We start from the raw sequence: 18747 nt of genomic DNA, 5'->3' as shown, positions 1-18747 counted from the left end.
CCCCGGGGTGGGGCGGGGGGCGGCCGCCTCGCCGGTCACTGGGGGTGTGGGGGGAGTTACTGCCCCCGGCGCGTGTGTGCGGGAGGCTGCGAGCGAGGTGCCTGTTGTGGAGGGTTATTTGAGGGCACGAGAAAGAGCTGGGGGGAGCCTGGCGAATGGCATAACGCTTAACAAGCTGTAGTTCCGTGTTTGGGAATGGAAGCTGCCTTCTGATTGGCTGCAACTCCAAAATACGGGAACTGAGGACAGGGCCAGTGTTTCTACGTGGGGGGGCGGGGAGGACACCATGGCCCTGGCACAGTGGGAGGCTGCGGGGCAGCCAGGGGGCAGCTGGAGCCCAAGGGTCACTTACTGCAGCTGAGTAATAACCCTGTGAGCTGTGGACCCCTCGTCATTAATGGTGACAATACCAGCAGCACTTCTTTGGCCTTCTAGGATTTCAAAGCACTGACACACACTGTCACCTTTAAATGGGGTCTAAATAAACCTTTTAGCAAACCTACCCACTACAGTGATATTTCCACTTTTAAAAACAATTCAATATAAATAGTTTCCCCCCCCCCCATTAAAAACAACAAGTAAACATTCCCCTGCAGTGCTGGAAACCCAGCCGTCACAGCCAACACTAAGAACTTGTATGTGAAACCATCAATCAACAAATGAAACTCTGCATTGATTGCTCTTGTCCCAGATGAGAGGAAATGCCAAATGTAAACAAAATATAGTAACAAGAAAATAGATTATTAGAACTGAAAGAACTTCCCTGAAATCCAATGTTACTGGTAAGGTAAAGAGAGTTGATAACATAAGATACTGCAATAGCTTTTTAACATCCTCAGAATGTCCCCTGTGAAGTAAGACACAAGCACCTGCCGTTTGCAAGAGGGAAACTAAAAGGCAGGTTAATTGTTTAAGTGACACACAGGAAGTCACTGGACAGAGACAGTATTATGATTCAAGGGTTCCTGGCTCCTGGCCTATGTTCAATCCATCACACCACACTGATGTAATTGACTGCCTTATTTAAACAATAAATCCTGCACAAGGTCACTTAAATGTTTCAGGAATGTGTAGTAAAAATATGAAATGTTTCATATTATAGTTAGCAAATCCAGAGATTCCATGTGCAGAGACACAAGGCAATCAGAGAGAGTGACTCGTTTCTCGAGATGTTGGCTCCCCTCTGCAGTGAAGCAACATATGGCCTTTAGGCCCCTGGAGACTCTCTGGGCCTGATCTTCAGAAGGGGTGGCACCTGAAGCCCCTGTTGACTGCAGATGAAGTACTTGGGCTTTAGGCACCTGGAGACACTCGAAGTCTAATTTTCAGAGGTCGCGGGCATCTGCAGTTCCTGCTGACAGTATATGAAGTTGTGGTGGTTCTATATGGAAGCAGCAAAGACTGGAAGAAATGAGTTGGTTTTCATTGTCTTTGGAGGGTACAAATCACCCCCCGGCTCCGCGCTTTTAAAGTTACCAAGAGTTACATACAATAAAGCTTGGCACCAATATAGGACTTTGCAGTTCAGAATGACGTTAAATCATTCTTATTAATTTTCACAACACCCGTATTTTGCACGCATATGATCTTGACTTGCCCTGCCTGTCTATCAGAAACTGAAGATAAGCACTTGTTTCCCTTCCCACCCCACAAATTATAATGATTGTGTGGAAGGGTGACATGGTATTGCTCAAACTTTACTACATTGTTATTGACTGAATAATAAGTTTTTCATGTGGCAGTGTCCCCTGGAACAGTAACTTTGAAGTTAAACTAAAAAATGGGAAGTCCCCCTTACAGAGGAGACTTGCGGCATCCATACCTTGTGGTTTTTCTTTTCTCTAAGCTATGGAGAGTTGAAGGAGAATATCATGCTCCATCTAACCTCTGTCAGATGGTAGCCCGGCCTGATATTTAAACTGAAAGAAAGGGAAGGGAGTAAGTACTGTGGTGAATAAAACTTCAGTGCAATATTTTTTTTTCTAGGGAACCAAATATCTAGCTGCTAGGTTATTTCATGTTTGCTCTGCGATTATATCTGTCACCTGAGAGGAACGCCAACAGTAGGGGAGACCGAATCTGATTTCAGGCATATATGGCATTTGCTTCAACAGAAACATTAATCTTTGCATTTTTGTTCTTTATGTTATTAAATCCATCCACACTTTCTGGAGCACATTGGGGCACCTCTGGATTATCTTGTTTGTTTATCTAATGGCATTTTTTGAGGCCACATAAAATTATTTAAAACTTTAACCTTGTACCAGTAAAATGAAGACAATAAAAATCAGGTGGGGGGGAAAAAAGCTGAGGAAAAAACAAGGTTTTGGAATTGTTTGGAAGTGGTTGTGATTTCTATATTTTAATAGATAATTAAAAGGTTTTGCTTTCTGACTTTAAAACAGGCAGGAAATTTCCCTCATTTGCATTTTGTGTTAATATTACGTAACTAGTTAAGGTGGGTTACAGTAGAGTAAAGGAGTATAAATTAAATATTGTGTGTTTGTAGCTCTCTGTTATGGCTGCCTTCATGTTGTTCATTTTCTTTCCTGCTAGCCTTTTCTATCAGTTCCCTGAATAAAGCTTTATCTCACCTGAGGATGTTGGAGGAATGGCTTTTCTCCAGCCATCATCATTCAGGGTTTGATATACTCGATGTCTGGATTCTTGAATGTACGTGACTATGTATATTTGGACTACTTGTCTGGCCTCAAGTGTTATGGGGGGAGTCAGACATTTGAAGGTATTGTGCAGAACAATGCCACCATCATGAGGTGCCCAGGTCACGATGAAATTCATTTTAATAGTCTTTCTTGGAAATGTAATTGGGGATCTTGGAGATGCAGTTTACCACTCCTTACCAATCACTTACACACTGAGTTAAAAACCTCTCTTTAAAAGGTTGCAGCATCACTGCTCCTTCATGCTGATGCCAATATTGATAACATAGAGAAGGCAGATAGGTGAATTGCAAAGGAAGAACTTTTATTTTTGCTTGTTCCTATGGTGTATAAAGAGAGGCCTCTTCTATTTTTTCTTTATTTTTTTCCTGTCTTTTCCAAATCTTAAAAAAAAAAAAAAAGACTAGCAAGTCTTGATTTCCCTCGTTCTTGCTGCAGGATTCTCTAGAGATCTTGTCCCTCATTTGAATAGAGAAGGGGTTGTTATACATCTTTCACAAAAGAAGCTTTTCTCCTAAATGATAGTCAGGAGCTTGAATTCAACAGGTTTTAACAAACTCAGTGTTTTATACAGTCTGACTAAATATTTGGCTTTTGGGAAGTGACCAGGGATATATCTAAAAACCTGCTTTGTAGACTTTCCCTCTGTTTATAATTTTGTTTTTAACGGTAGCCGTAAGCAATTTTTAAAAGTACATTTTAAAAACAGGGTTTCCTTTGTTGAATTTTAGAAAAAAAAGTTGCCCTCTGATTCTGTATAATTAACAATGAGAATATAATTAACAGGGATAAGAGAACTCTGGTTAATTCTTGCCTCCAATCTGCTCAAACCTGTGTGTTCTATCCAAAATCTTCTGAATTTCTGTGACGATTTCTCTGTGTTCCTATTCTGTTTGGACCTGGTCTTGTACTTAAATGTCAGATAATATGGGACATAAGAAGTGTTATTTAAAATGTGCTTAAGGGCAAATAAGAATTTTAAACATACTTACTGAACAAAAAACTGTAGAGATTTCTGGCCAAGTGTGTATGTGTATTACTCTTCGTTGAAAAGATGGGGGCGGGGGAAACAACAATTTTGGGCACTTTTACACAAGTGCTGTGACTAATGCCATGCAGCTGCTTGCATATGCAACGTGAGCAACTAAGTAAACTCTAGCAGGGATAGTCAATAGGCGGATTGTGGGCCAAATCTGGACCACCAGGCGCTTTTGAACGGACCCCGAAATCTTTTTATTTACCTATAATTAGTGTTGTGGTTTTTTTTCTTTCCTCTGGAGTGTGGACCGTGATTATATCTTGACCAAGAAATTTGGACCTTGACAAAAAATAATTTGCTACCCCACTCTAAACGCTTGCCTTCACTAGACTTTTTTTTAACCTTGAACTATTGATAGCCAATGAACTTTTGAGCTACCTCTGGCGTGTTTGTAAAGGCTAATGTGGATGCTCCCATGTGTTTGTTACAGCCTGTGTCTACGCTAGCATTCAGAAACACTCAACGTGCTTAGAGTTCATTGACAATCAATAATTTGAAGTTTGGATTGGGAGAGGTCTAGTGAACACACCTGCTTGGTAGTTGTGCAGGCTAATTATCCCAGCTGGCTTGCCTCTAGCTCACTACTTTTACAGATTTTGTTCGTTGCATTTAAAATGGATTGGCTGTGTCCTGGTTTCTGATGTGCTGTCTTATTTCATTAGGCCCATCTTGGTCTGTCTGCTGAAGATGTGTACATGGTTTCCTGGGTTCCCTGAGACCTACTGGTTTTGGATACTGATCCTGCAGTCTGATCGATGTAGGCATTAATTCAGTGGGACTTCATACCAATGAAAGGCTCTGCCAGTATGGATCAGATTGTAGGACTGGGTCCCAAGTTCTTACCTTGTCTATCTAAGTTACTTAAAAGTAGTTGTGAGATTGTGGGGCCATTATTGATTGACATTGTCAATGCCAGTTCTAGCAAGGGAGAAGGCATTGGAAATCCTTGTACATAAGTCAGTTTGCCTCATCTCAAAATAACAACATTGCTTGATAATAGGGTGCTTGTAATCCATTCTCAAACCTTTCATTTTTAGAGAAGGTAGTTGAGTGGATGGTGGCTTTTCAGCCACAGGTGCATTTGAATACCAGTGACATCCTGGGTGAGTTCCAGATTCTGAACTTCCTTGTGAGTTGAAACTCCACTCATCAGGGTCTTGAGTAACTTCCTGCTTACCTTATATAACGGTCAGTTATCTATTTGGGTCCTTCTAGACTTGGTTGCTTTTTGATAAGGTTGACCATTGGCTGTTGCTTTGGCAGCTGAGGGAAACTGGGTTTGGGTGAAAGTCATATCTAGAGGGGAGAAATCTATCGTTGATGACAACTGTCCGTCCACAAGGAATTTGGTATGCAGGGTGTCTCAAGATGCTGTGCTAGCTCCTTATTAAATTCATATGAGACTGGTGAGATCACTTCAAAGAAGAAAGTGGGATCTGATAAATATGCTAATGAGATGTAAGTTATTAGTTCCTGCACCACAACTCTGCAAAGTCAGTCTCTAATATGAATGAGTTTGCCAAATGGATATGTTGGAGCTATCTACTCTCCATCTCTGGGAAGAAAGAAGTCTTGCTTGTGGATAAAAGCTGTCATGAAGACTCATTTTCTTTTTTTCCCATTTATTGAGGGGCCTATTTTACAGACAGTGAACAATGTTAAGAAATTAGTAACTTTTGACTTAATTGTTCTGTTAAGGGTCACCATAATACAATATACTCTTGTGATTGTGAGGCTTGATAGTTGAAGCTCCCTTCTAGCACTGGTTCCAGCTGCTCTTCTTCATTGCTTGCAGCAACTTGTTTGCTGACTAGTTTGGGCAATCATGGTCATATTACATTCACACAGTGTTCTTCATCTTGGCTGCTTATGAAGTGACAGATTCACTTTAATCAGTTCTGTTTGCTCTTTAAATCCTTAAGTATATTGCCTGTGGCTATATTGATGACCTCTTCCATGAGTCTCATCTTGCTATTAAATCCAGAATCTTTGGGAGAGCTCAGCATTATTGGAATTATTGTTGGTTTCTCTGAGTGCTACTTTTCCTTTTGAGAAGCAATGGTTGCTCAGGTGGCACTGAAGGGCCTGATTTTCTGACCCCTCTCATAGTTGAATGAGAAGCATTTTATTTGCTTTTAATAAAGTATAACGTTGTATTTGTCGTTAGAAAATCCTCCTTTTTCATTGGCCTGTTGATGTTACTTGTGGAAGTGTATTGTAGAGGATGTGACTTATCATGTTGTTGTGCCAGGATAATACTACTGCTATTGACCATTTTGAATCCTAATGTCGTAATAATCCACCTGACAAACTACTCCGGTTGGAATGCGAGTGCTCTGCGCGCGCATATCGCTTCTTTGCAATGGATGCAATGCCAGAACTTCTGGCCGTACTTTAGTAATAAGTAGTTAGGTCTGCTGTTTGGTGAAATGAAAAGACAGATTACAATATAGCGGGACAAGGTGAGTGAGATAATACTTTTTATTGACTTGACTTCTCTTGGTGTGAGAGACAAACTTTTGAGGTTACACAGAGCTCTTCTTCCATAGACTCATTTTAGCTGATGAAAATTTCTTCATCGCATCAGAGCATGTGGGATATAACCTATATATGCTTGCAGTGTTATAGTAGTACTGTTGGTCCCAGGATGTGAGATGATGTGGGTGAAGTGATATCTTTTATTAGACCAACTTCTGTTGGTGAAAGAGAGAAGCTTACACAGAGCTCTTTTTCAGGCCTGGGAAAGGTACTCGGAGCGTAAGATAGCTATTAGTGATACAGTATATTTTCTAGTTTTCAAATCTTCAGTATGTAATTATGAATGTTCCCTTGATGTTGACCATAAAAAGGAGGTGGAAGCAACTGTGTGTTCTGTGTTGGAAGAACAATTTAAACTGAAAATCTTAACACTGAATTTTAAATGAAATTTATTAGAAATAGCCAAAAAAAAGACTGGCTTAGGAAATTTCAGATGGCCAGCTGCTACTTGCTTGCTATTCATACTGGCTAATGAAGAAGTGATTTGCTTGTTTTTGTACTGGGAAATAGGCTATCTTTATCTAGGAAAGGGCAATACTGAAGAAGAATGCAGACCATTTTCTTATGATGGGAGACTTGAATCTTACACCCCATGGGTATGGAGTTAGCTCAGTTAATGTCAGGTCTTAATGGCACCCATTCACAACAGCTGAAAACTGAGCAGACAGACCTTGCAGCTATTGTAATGTTTTCAGGTTTTTCCCCCCACCCCCTATTGTTTAGTTTTAAATGGAACATGTTTGTAACAACCGTATGGGGTTAAAATATCTGGCAAGTGAGGAAGGCCATAGTTTCTTAGCTGAGTAGTAGATACTTTATGTGAAAAGAATAAACTGGTGTGGTGAAATAGAAAATGATTCCCCAAACTGCCCTCTGCTTACTCAAAGTACTCCATTGAAAACACTGAGGTTTGGGGGATTTATGTTTCTTCCTCTCTGGCTTTCAGAATTTCAAAGTCATCATGTAATACTTGAAACTATAATACAAGCTATTGAGTTGGCTATTGGCACGACCTTACTGGTCAATTTTCTTAATGTCCAAGGTATTTACAGGATTCTCTTAGATATACTGGGTATTCACCCACGAAAGCTTATGCTCCAATACGTCTGTTAGTCTGTAAGGTGCCACAAGACTCTTCGTTGCTTTTTACAGATCCAGACTAACATGGCTACCCCTCTGATACTTAGATATACTGGGTATAATTCATATTGAGTTTTAAAAAAAATTGTTTTTGCTTGTCTGTGTACTTGGATATTTAAATATGAACTGAATAAATGTTAAATGAAAAAAGCTCAGATGAAGAGGAAAGAAATATTTTTTTTTCTATCCCTACCTCCAATTTAAGGAAAAATAAAAATGCTGTGTGGTGTTTCATGTGTTTAGGTGGCAGCCAATACACACATCCCTCCAGACTATCTTCTGAAAATCTGTGAGAGAATTGGACCCCTCTTAGACAAAGAGATCCCACAGAGTGTTCTTGGAGTGCAGACTTTACTAGGTGTAGGACGGCAATCTTTGCTAAGGGCAGCAAAAGGTAAGATTTAAAGTCCACGTAATCACAACTAATTTAAACAGTTACGAATGATTAATATTTAATGCAAAGTATCTTTTAAGTTTGGTGTCTGAGGCGTTTGCATACTTGTGTGAGCACTCCTCATGCTACTTTCCATGGTCAGTTTCTACGTTCTAGTTGCAGAATTGCTAAAACACAACCACTAGGAGAAAGTTGGGCCTTCTCTAAGGCCAGGATTAAGCTAGAAAAGGTTTGCTGGTACAGTATAGCTATAATGGCAAACCCTCCAAGTGTAGATGCAGCTTATACTGGCAAAAAAGTGCATTCACTGATGAGGCTTATGTTGGTTCTAGAAGCAAAATATGCTGTACTGGCAAAAGCCTTTTTATATCAATATAGCTGTGTTTACACTTGGAGTTCTGACAGTACAATGTTGCAAAAAACCCATTGCCCCTAAACAGCACCTGCAAAAGGCGCACTGGTCTGAGGCTATGTCTACAGTAGCACTTTTGTCGGTCAGGGGTGTGGAAAAAAAATCCTCCCAACCGACATAAGTTTCACCAACAAAAGCGCCACTGTAGACAGCACTATGTTGTCGTAGAGTGGCTTAAATGGGAGATCTTATAGGAGTGCAGCTGCAGCAGTACATCTGTGCCACTGTAAGGTCTGTAGTGTAGACATAGCCTAAAGTTGGTAGGAGGTGTAGAAGAGGGATGTGTGCAATATCCAAACTGGACATAGGGGCCATTGCTTTGCTTGTAAGCCATCAGCTATTGTTATCCTGAAGAATGGGAGACTTGAGATGTTGCCAGCAATTTGTTAATTATATCCCAGACTTTAGGTTACTTTAATATGTCGTGAAAAAACCCAAACCATAAACCCAAACTCAGCATCCAAACCCCACCATATACTTGTAAATTTAAGGTGCTATAGTTCAACATACAATAACCTATGAGAGAGAGCTTTTCTTGGGAGAGGATACACATTGCCACTCAGCACTATGCAGGTCATCCCAAGCAAGTGTCCATAAAACCTTTATTCCATACCAGCTTTTAGTCTCTCTATGCATATGTGGTACAGAAAAAATATTTTAGAAATATTCAGTTATTTTAAAAGATGTTGCTGAAACAGTGTTTAATATCCCTGTTCATGTAAAACTAGGTACTTAGTTTTGAATGTTCATTGCCAGATACTTTACTTTGAATGTAACTGTGTAACACTTAGAAGGAGAAGAAATGAATAAATGTAAGACAGCTGTAAAGATAACATGTAATACCTTTTTCTTCTATCTAAAAATGTCATAAAACTTGAAGAGCTGCATCTGTTCCTACAAGGGAATGCTGGGTCCCACTGGGAAGCTGGGAGTCTCCTCTTTCATTTGGATGTTGTGCCTGAGGGGAGCCCTGCTAAACCATGGGGTATCACTTTAAAATTGTGCCATTTTTAGGTACAGAAAAGCTGCCGCAAGACCAGGGCTTAATCTTGCCTGATGTGGGCCCTTGGCAGGTGTAATGTGATGGAGAAGAAGAAAACATTTCTGTGGCAGATTGATAAAACAAACAAAAAAACAATGGCTGTTTGCAAACCCCTATTCCAGTTTAAATGTTAGAATAAATTCCAGGGCAGATGATTACTGGGCAGAGCTCAGATGAGTCAGTCAGAGATATAGGATAACTTGAAGATCAATGTGATGAATTTGTATGTATTTGACTTTCTGTATAGAGAAAGTATATTGGCCTTGTGCCACTTGGTGGGTAAACAATATCTTTGTTCTAAGAAGTAGTTGTTCTTTCCAGAATGACATTTTTATGGATCTTTTAAAGTTGCACTTGAGTAGTCTAGATAGTGACAGAAAATAGAGAGCTCACACCTTTGTTCTAGAAAGCTTAAGTTGCACTTCTATATATAAGTATTACAATAAGAGAAAGCTATAGTAGAATTTGGGTTGTACTTAAATATTCCATCAGGGTTCTGCCTGGATTTGGACACTCCGTGTTCATAGATTCAATGGTGATGCATGAGTCTATCCGTCAGTGGCATTAGCCTTCTGCTCCACAGCCCTTCCTCATCATAGAAGATCATTTCTCTCCTTCCAGATGGCCACTAATGGAAAATGCCCAGCTCTGATTTCCGAGGCACTTTGAGAAGGCTCAGAAAATGCACTATTGTTTCCATTAGAGGGAAGGCTGTCTGAGGCCAACTGGCAGCAAAGTAGCTGGCGAACCTTAAAAGAAAATGGCCTTAATTTTAAAAACAATGTTTTAAAAGAGAGAGAATGTGGAAAGCACATTACCACCAATTAAAGGAAACCAGATTTATTAAAACAAAAATCTTACTCACTCCCATCCCACGTATAAAGTATTTGTGTGTACTTTCTCCCAAATGTATAATACACTGGGACTTTCTTAATGCAAATTAAGATGAAAAGTTGAGATTTTTAATTTTTAGGGTTCCTTCCTCATGTGAAGTTTATTAAATGTTGTTATTACACTGGTAATTACATGTACTCCTACACTCTCGCAGTCCCCCCCCCCCCATCAAATTTAGACTTTCTAAACCTGAAAAGCCAAGTAAATAAAGAGAGAATTTGAAAATGTTTCTAAGACTTTATCACATAGTACATACAAATCAGAGGTTCATCATCATTAGTTTGTCTGAAATCTGACTCTTTAAAATGATTCAGCTGCATTTTATGAAAACTGTGATTCTCTGTAGCCAGGGCATACTAGAAAGTCAGGGACTGTTGAGTTTTTGGTGTTATCAGTATTTGGACAAATAGGTCAGTTGAATGCAGAACCCACCTCTGCAGCTTTTTTATTTTTTTTGATAAACTGTTAATTTCATTGATCTAGACTGCAGGCATACGCTATGGAAGGGATCTGCATTTGCAGCTCTTCACAGAGGCCGACCTCCCGAACTACCTGTAAATTATGGGAAGCCACCAAATGTGGGTAAGTAATATCCCATTAAAATATAAAGTGTTTTGAATTTTATTCATATCTTTATTAGCTTTTTCAATTGAAACTTTTGTTATTAATCCAGATGCTACTTTAGGTTTTCATTTACATTTTTTGATGAGTTTCAAGATGAACTCATCCCCAAAGCTTTTAATTTATTCTACAAGTGTTTTGCTTCTTCCATAAGTCTTTTTTTCATATGCTCTCTTGCTTTCTCATTTTTAAATCTGTGTGTGCATGCGCGCATGCCTGAATATACATAAATTATATTCTTGCCCCTCTGCCAAGTGGTGGTGGATGTCAGAGCCTGACTTGTTAGCATCCCTTTGGAGGAGAAATCAGTGATATGAAATCTGGATATGTTCTTGTTTATGTAACCTATATATGACAGTCTTTTCAACAGAGTTGGTCAGAAACAGCATACAGGCAATTCCTTCTTCCAGGAATCTCAGCCAAAACACCAGTGCTTGGTTCTTGGGGAACACTTCTGCCTCAAGGATTGATTAGAGAGATTAAGACAGAGCGAACTGCTTGTCACAGCTCCCTCAAAAAGAAATTGAATCACAAAACTAAGAACCCAAGCGCATTGTGTCAGTCTGAACAGCGCACACATGTTAAGGAAAAATAACTTGTAAGACTATGTATAATAGCACCAACTGGTGATTCCCACCATAACTATAAGACATGTAGGCATTGAACTGTTTAAGCCCTTTTCTACATCAGAGTGCTTTATTAGGTATACAGCTATAGTTATATTGGTATTCCCCCCCCCCCCCGTGAAGATGCTTTTATTCTGATATAAACATTCCTTTTGTTGGTTTAGTACAAACACCTTCCCAAGTGATTTAAAATAAACTAAAATAATGAAAGGAATGCTTATACCAATACAAACCCTAATGTGGACACTCTTATTGTGATATAACTACATGGATTTACATTCACCGTTAGTCTGTGCTGAAAAAAAAACTCTGTCCTGTAGACAAGGGCTAAAACTTAAACTAGCCATTGTTACAGCAAAGAAACCAACTTGATGGCTTGCCGGGGGACAAGCAGCTGCCCTCTGCGTACACCTTCTTTGTTATTTTATTATTTTATTTTTCAGATGGGCACACACATGCACACTTTTTTGTTGTCTACTGAGGAATCTGTTTGCTGTCACCCTCACTTCTCTCAAATAGAGCAAGTTGACAAATGAAACAGGGAAGATTTTCTAAGTTTCTTTAGCATCCAGTCCAATTATTGCTGTTAATTTAAAATATCCAAAAAAAATTGAGTTTTTTCTTTTTTGTCTCTTTCTTCCTGCTATCCCTGCCTTAGCCTTTTTGGAAATTTTCCCCTTCACCTTCTTAGTGGGTTTCTCTATCCTCTACCCAAAGCTAGGGTCCAAAGCTAGGACCCTCCCATCTGGGATTATTTTGATTTTCTTCTTCATGTTGAGGATGCTTATTTTTTGTTCCTACTGTCCCCATTCCATTTTTTATGTTTCTGGTCTCAGTCTCAACCTTTTTCCTCCTTTATTTCCTAAAATCAACATTTGCTGGGAATGAAACTAACACAACTTACTTGGTTCAGCATTGTGACCGAGACCCCGTCAGTGTCACTCTGCACAAGATGTGTGTTACATAAGTAACAGAATGACAGAATAGTAGTAATAATGAGACAAGGCAGTGAGGTGATATCTTGTATTGGACCAACCTCTGTTGGTGGGAGAGAGAGAGATGCTTTCGAGTTTACACTTGAAGAAGAGCTCTGTGTAAACTCGAAAGCTTCTCTCTCACCAACAGAAGTTGGTCCAATACAAGATATCACCTCACCGCCTTGTCTCTCTAATATCCTGACAAATAATATGCAACAATGTAACACTTGTAAATTTTCCTTCTGTTGGCTAATAACTCGTGTGATCCTGATAGTTAGAGGTCACAAAGGGATTATGGCTTTGTATTACATGATTACTTCTCTCCATTTATTCTTTTAAACTAGCCTAGTAATGATAAAGCAACAGTTGTGTTAATGGACTGTTAATGGTCTGATCTTAATCATTAACATACAACTCTTATTGATGGAAATAGAAGTTATACATATGTAAAGGATTCTGGATCACAACCTTAATTAGGTGATTCAGCCAATCAAAATGCAGCTTGTTTTGGATAATTTGTATTACCATTCGTTAATTATAGTTAGGCTCAAAAGTTTGATCTGTTTTTTTCATGGCTGTTATGTGAAAGAGCTATGTGTTACCTCTGTGACATAACAGTTGTAAAATGACTTTACGATGGTAAAGAGCAGAATAGTTTTCTGTTTTTTATGGTTAATAATTCTTTGCATCCTTACTGCTTCATCTCTTGTCACTTCTGAACCCACCAAGATAAAACTGTGATGGTAGAAGCAGCTGTTATGTACATTTTCATTTATTGTATAAATATTAATATGTATGGTTACAACTTAAAGGGTCTTTTCTGCTTTCCATATGTATGCATAACTGCAGTTAGGGGAGACAGGAAACTTAGTGTACAGGTATATGTAAAAAACACACTCCCTAAAACTTGGTTATAGTTGAACTATATGGTCACTTTGGGATATGATTTCACAACAATTCCTACTCCTTCCATTTCTGAACTGTTGTCCGAAGTCTCCTCTTGTATATAATAGGTTGTCTTGGGTATGATAGGCTGTAAGGTTTTTAAAGATGTCTTATTGTATGTTTGTTAAGTACCAAGCAAACTTATAATGCTGTTCTCGGAGCATTCATTGAGTAATCTGCCATTCTTAATATTTAAATAGTTAAAAATCTTGTTGCTTAGAAGGCAAGATAAGTGTCAGTGTTACATATTTTGTAGAATGGGTTGAATTCTGGTAAACAAGCAGGTAAATATTTAAACCAGAAATGTTAAACTCCTGATTGCCGCTGTGACAGGTGGAGATGCTGCAGAATAAACATTTCATCTTAAAATTAACAAATTCCCCTTTCCCGCCACATCCCCCTATTTTTTTTTTATATATAATATATATATATATAAAAATAACATTCTAGTGGGTATGCTTGAGAAGAGAGCCTTCCAAATGTGAACTCATGTATTTCTGTCTTAGACAGCGGGAAACAGCTCAAAGTGAACTGGGGTACTTCACAGATCTTTTAAATAATAAGTTAATTCTGAAGCCTAATGTTGCTTTAAGTGTAATTTTTCCAGTAACATAGGCACATAATTGTTTGGTTTGTTTATGAAATTATTGTGGTTGTGCATACAAATGATTTACACTTGAAGATAGATAAATAAGCAAAGGGCAGAAATAGCAGGTGTAAAAGTGTCTGATATTTTCCCCTCAGTGAGTAATATTGACTTCAGTAGTAACTTAACTAAGGACTTGAGTATGCAAAAATTTACTAACCGATATGATGCTACTTCTATTGGACTGCTCATGGTTATCTCCTCATCCTTAGGTTGTGTGCTGCACAGTACCTAGATCCTTTCCCTCCAGGTCAGGGGATTTGTGGGGAGTGAGGTAAGGTTGGGAATGATCATCATTTCTTCCCCCTCCAACAAACACTCAACCTACAACTAGGAGAGCTTGGGGAGGAAATGCAGTAAGAGTACTGGTATGCAGTGCAGTTGTGTGCTTCTACACAGACTGAGTGTGTTAGGAAACTCTTTGGGACAGGAGGAGGATGTGTCTGGGGAAACTACCTATCCATATAAAAAGAACTTTGTCATATCAATGACTACGAAGGCTACAATGCTCTATTCTTACAGTAGCTGTGCCAAGTTCAGCTCCTTTTTTTGGCCATATGCACAGTCCACAAAAATATTTCATAAATATTTCACTATACAAATAATGTACTGAAGGCAATTATTCCCCAACTCAGAGCTCAATTCCCTTGTATGTGTTGTTCCTAGTCTCCTTGCTAAATCAGGCCTTCTGATTGTGCTAGCTAGCCATGCAGGTTTCATGTCTCCATATACAACTCCATCTGGCCAGATTAGGAAATTACAGTGCTTACATGAAAAGAACAAATATTAATGTGGTGACAAAGCACCACACCTAGTATTGGAGACATGTATATATGGTGCTGACATTGGCATTCATGTTCTGTGGCTCACGTTTTCAGTTCTCCACCCATAAGGAAGGGATCTAAAGTAGTTCAAGCATTTGTACAATTGAGCAACTGTTTCTCTGTTTTCAGATTTTTGTGTTTCAGCCGTTAACTCTCAATTTCTTGGGTTTGTATTTTTTTTTTTTTAAATTGTGTTTTATTTAAATAACATGCTTGTTGGGAATTTTACACTTAAGTTACTAACGTGTGTTCATGGCTTGGACTCTAGTTTACGTATTTTTGTCTGGGAATTGGAGTAATGTAAGAGTGTGTGTGTGTGTGTGTGTGTGTGTGTGTGTATATCTATGCACTGAGGGGGTGGAGCTAGCTGTCAGGGAAAAGCAGGAGAACAGCCACACCTAAAGCATGCTCCTCTAGTTTATAGGCAGATTTTTCAGATGGAAAGTTCATCCAAAGTTAATGCTGTTCCTTGATAAGGTGAGGAGGGTTAATATACCCTGTGGATCAGGGAATTCAGTGTCAGCACAGCCATAGAGCTAGCTGTGCTGCCTTTGGGTGGGAGAGGAGAGCTAGGACATTCAACAGATGGGTTGGCTTCCCCTTGGGATGTCCCAACATCTCTGAGTTGGAGTATAAATTCTCCATGGATCTACAAGCTTCATGCACAAGGGAAGATGCATTCTGGATTCCTTCTCTGAGAGAAGAATCCTCTCCTTCCTGAGGGGAGAATAACTCAGGTTATCTGTGGCATCAAACAATTGATATTTTTGGGAGCATGGATCCCAATGTGTAAATTAATATTATGGCTGCAAATGGTAGTAAATAACAAGAAGATTTGCTGGCACCTATATGTCTAAGTGATGAATCATTTAAGCAGCTAGAAATTAAGCTCTTGCCCAAGAAGAACACTCTAAGGAAGCACTTTTTTTTTTTTTTTTTTTTTTTTTTTTTAAAGGGTGAACTGGATGTGCTTATGTTCTGTCCATCATGCCATCTGCAGTTAGAGAGAGCCCATCCTATGAGGGGGTTGCTACATGGAAATACAGTTTAAAAAGGTCCTCCCAGGAGAAAATAATTGTGGTCAGATAGACTATTTGGCTGCTGTTATGCCCAATGTAGCATGAAGTAAAGCAACTAGTGAAATATGTTGCTAAAATTTCTTAGGGCTGGCATGTTGCTAATTCTCTGTGTGGGAATCCCAGTTTTAAAGTTTTAGGCATTATGAGTACAGTAACATCATTGTACTAAAGGAACCAGCCTTCAGAAAGGCTTTTTGGAGAGTTTGTGTTTGCGCATGCGTGCAATTCCTTGTTATATCTAAACTTGTTTTAATCTTCCACTGAAAGATGTGAGAGCTGGGATTGCATATTTTTGTTTGCAATTTATCTGAAAGCAGTAATTCACTGAAATATAAGAATATAGAAAACCAATCGCAGCCTAATTTTTGTGTGTGTGGTATGCTTGTGTTAATGTTGGCTGCTTTTTAAAAAAAATGGGAATCCAGTGTGCGAACGCTTCAAATTTGCTAACCATCTTCTTTTTGCTTAATGGTACAATAATACTTGATATTTCTTTAGCACTTTCTATTCAAAGATATCCAAGTACTCTACAAACATGAATATATTTAAGTTTTATAATCATCCACTTAAAGTAGGGAAGTAATAGTATCTCCATTTTACACATGGAGGAAGTGGACGCAGAGAGAAGTTAAAGGGGCTTTCACGTGGTCAAGGTGTGAGCCAATTGCAAACCTGAGAATAAACCTAGGATTATAAGCGTGGAGATAGATGCCAGATTGCCATTGACTTTCAACTGGAGTTCAGCACCTTACTGCTTTTTGTGTTTTTGAAAATTTCCCTGATATTGTATATAGCAAATGTGGGGGAGGGGAGGGGAGGGGATGGTGCTAACATTTTCAAAATAAGTCACATAGATGCTTTTGAAAATTTTAGCCTAACAAAATAAACCATGTACTACTTTTCTTAAAATAGGGTTTCTGGTGTATTTAATTTTAAAATTAATAACACGGTGAGAAAAGGGTTGTGGAATTTATAATACAGGGAAGATAGTGTTTTTTTAGCATATTTTGACATGTATGTGAACCTTCCTGGTTCATGCTACTCTTAAATCTTTTAAACATTTATGTTCCAAAAACAAAACTCTGGTGCAAAACTGTTTGAAATTGCTAAAGGGCAAATACGTTGTTGCCTATTGTATCATTTACAAAACCCAAGCACTGAAAAGCAAGTAAGAGTGGTCGAGGTTAAAGGACTACACCTTTATACTGTTATGACTGTGTCCACACTAGGGGGTTGTCCTGCTTTGACTATATAGGTTTAGAAACTGATCTAGTTAAAATAGTACAAAAACTGTGTGTAGGCAAGCCCTTCCTATGTATGTACAGAACCTAGCGCAATAGAACCTCTATGCACTACTGTAATGGGGAAAAAAGATACACAAATAGTTAAGGACATAATTCTTACACTGCCTACATAATAAACACAATGTTCTCAGGGACAGTTAAATGGAAAATATCAGTTAATATTTTGGCATAGTACTAACTGTTTCCTGAGAAGAAAGTTGAATATACATTTTAATAGGAAAAGTGTAAGTTGATGGACGGTAAAATTATGTTACTTATATTGTGGACTTGTATTTGAGGCTGATCACTGTGTGTAATGTGCACTTACTATAGATAACTGAAATAAAATGAATACCATTTTTCATTACTAATGTCAAACACTACTCATCTGGAAAAAAATTGTGTCTGATATGAAATAAATATTTCTTTATACTTGAAAACAATGTTTTTGTTGTCTGGGCAGTTTATCTTTATTACCTTGCTTCTATGTGCTTGGGATTTGTAAATGATGTGATAGGTGTGTATATATATTGTTGTATGCAGTGTTGTTGTAGCTGTGTTGGTCCCAGAACGTATAGCGAGACAAGGTGGGTGAGGAATATCTTTTATTGGACCAACTAGTCAGTTGGCAACCTTAATTGGCTTCTGAAATGATGTGTCCCCTCCACACCCCCCCCCCCCCCCAGGTTTCATAAAAATCCTTCATAATCTTTTGTGTATGTAGCTAAAGGATGATAAAATTAAAAACAAATTATAAATGGGACAAACAGTTCACCAGATTATTAAACTAAAGGAGTGAGAGGTGCTAATAGTGGCTACAGAGGAGACCTTCGTCCTTCAACGTTCAGTTGATAAGATAAGCTTAAATTCATAGGATATGTCTACGCTGCAATTAAAAACCCACGGCTGGCTCATGCCAGCTGACGCAGGCTCATAGGGCTCACGTTAAGGGGAGGTTTCATTGCAGTGTAGACATTTGGGCTTGGGCTCTGGCAGCCTCCCACCTTGCAGTGTCCTAGAGCTCAGGCTGTAGCCTGCACCCAAACAGCTACACGGCAATTAAACAGCCCCTTAGCATGAGCCAGCTGATACAGGCCAGCCATGGGTCTTTAATTGCATTGTAGACCATAGATTCCAAGGCTGGAAGGGACCGCTGTGATCATCTAGTCTGACCTCCTATATAATACAGGCCTTAAACTCCCCCAAAATAATTAGTAGAGCATATCTTTTAGAAAAACATACAATCTTGATTTTTAAAATTGTCAGTGATGGCGAATTCACCTCAGCCCGTGGTAAATTTGTTCCAATGGTTAATTAAAGTCACTGTTAAAAATGTGTGTCTTATTTCCAATCTGATTTTTTTCTAGCTTTAACTTCCAGCCATGGGATCGTGTTATGCCTTTCTCTGCTAGTTTGAAAATCCATTGTCAAATATTTACTCCCTCTGTAAATACTTATAGACTATAATCAAGTGTGTCGTCCCCCCCCACCCCCCCCCCCAAGCTCCTTGAGTCTGTCACTATAAGGCACGTTTTCTAATCATTTAATTATTTTCATGGCTGTTCTCTGAACCCTCTCCAATTTATCCACATCATTCTTGAATTGT

General features: G+C 38.9%; 1 protein-coding gene across 1 annotated transcript in view; it reads left to right on the top strand.

Annotated features, from left to right (window-relative positions):
- BRWD3 (bromodomain and WD repeat domain containing 3) overlaps positions 1-18747 on the top strand; it is an 83873-nt gene that overhangs the window by 817 nt on the left and 64309 nt on the right. The window contains exons 5-6 of the mRNA XM_065411275.1: positions 7642-7792; positions 10624-10722. Of these exons, the coding sequence (XP_065267347.1) occupies positions 7642-7792; positions 10624-10722 (250 nt within the window). The remainder of the gene's footprint in view (positions 1-7641; positions 7793-10623; positions 10723-18747) is intronic.

Source organism: Emys orbicularis, chromosome 9, assembly GCF_028017835.1.
Source record: "Emys orbicularis isolate rEmyOrb1 chromosome 9, rEmyOrb1.hap1, whole genome shotgun sequence".
Lineage (NCBI taxonomy): Eukaryota > Metazoa > Chordata > Testudines > Emydidae > Emys > Emys orbicularis.
This window is presented reverse-complemented; position numbering and strand designations above follow the sequence as displayed.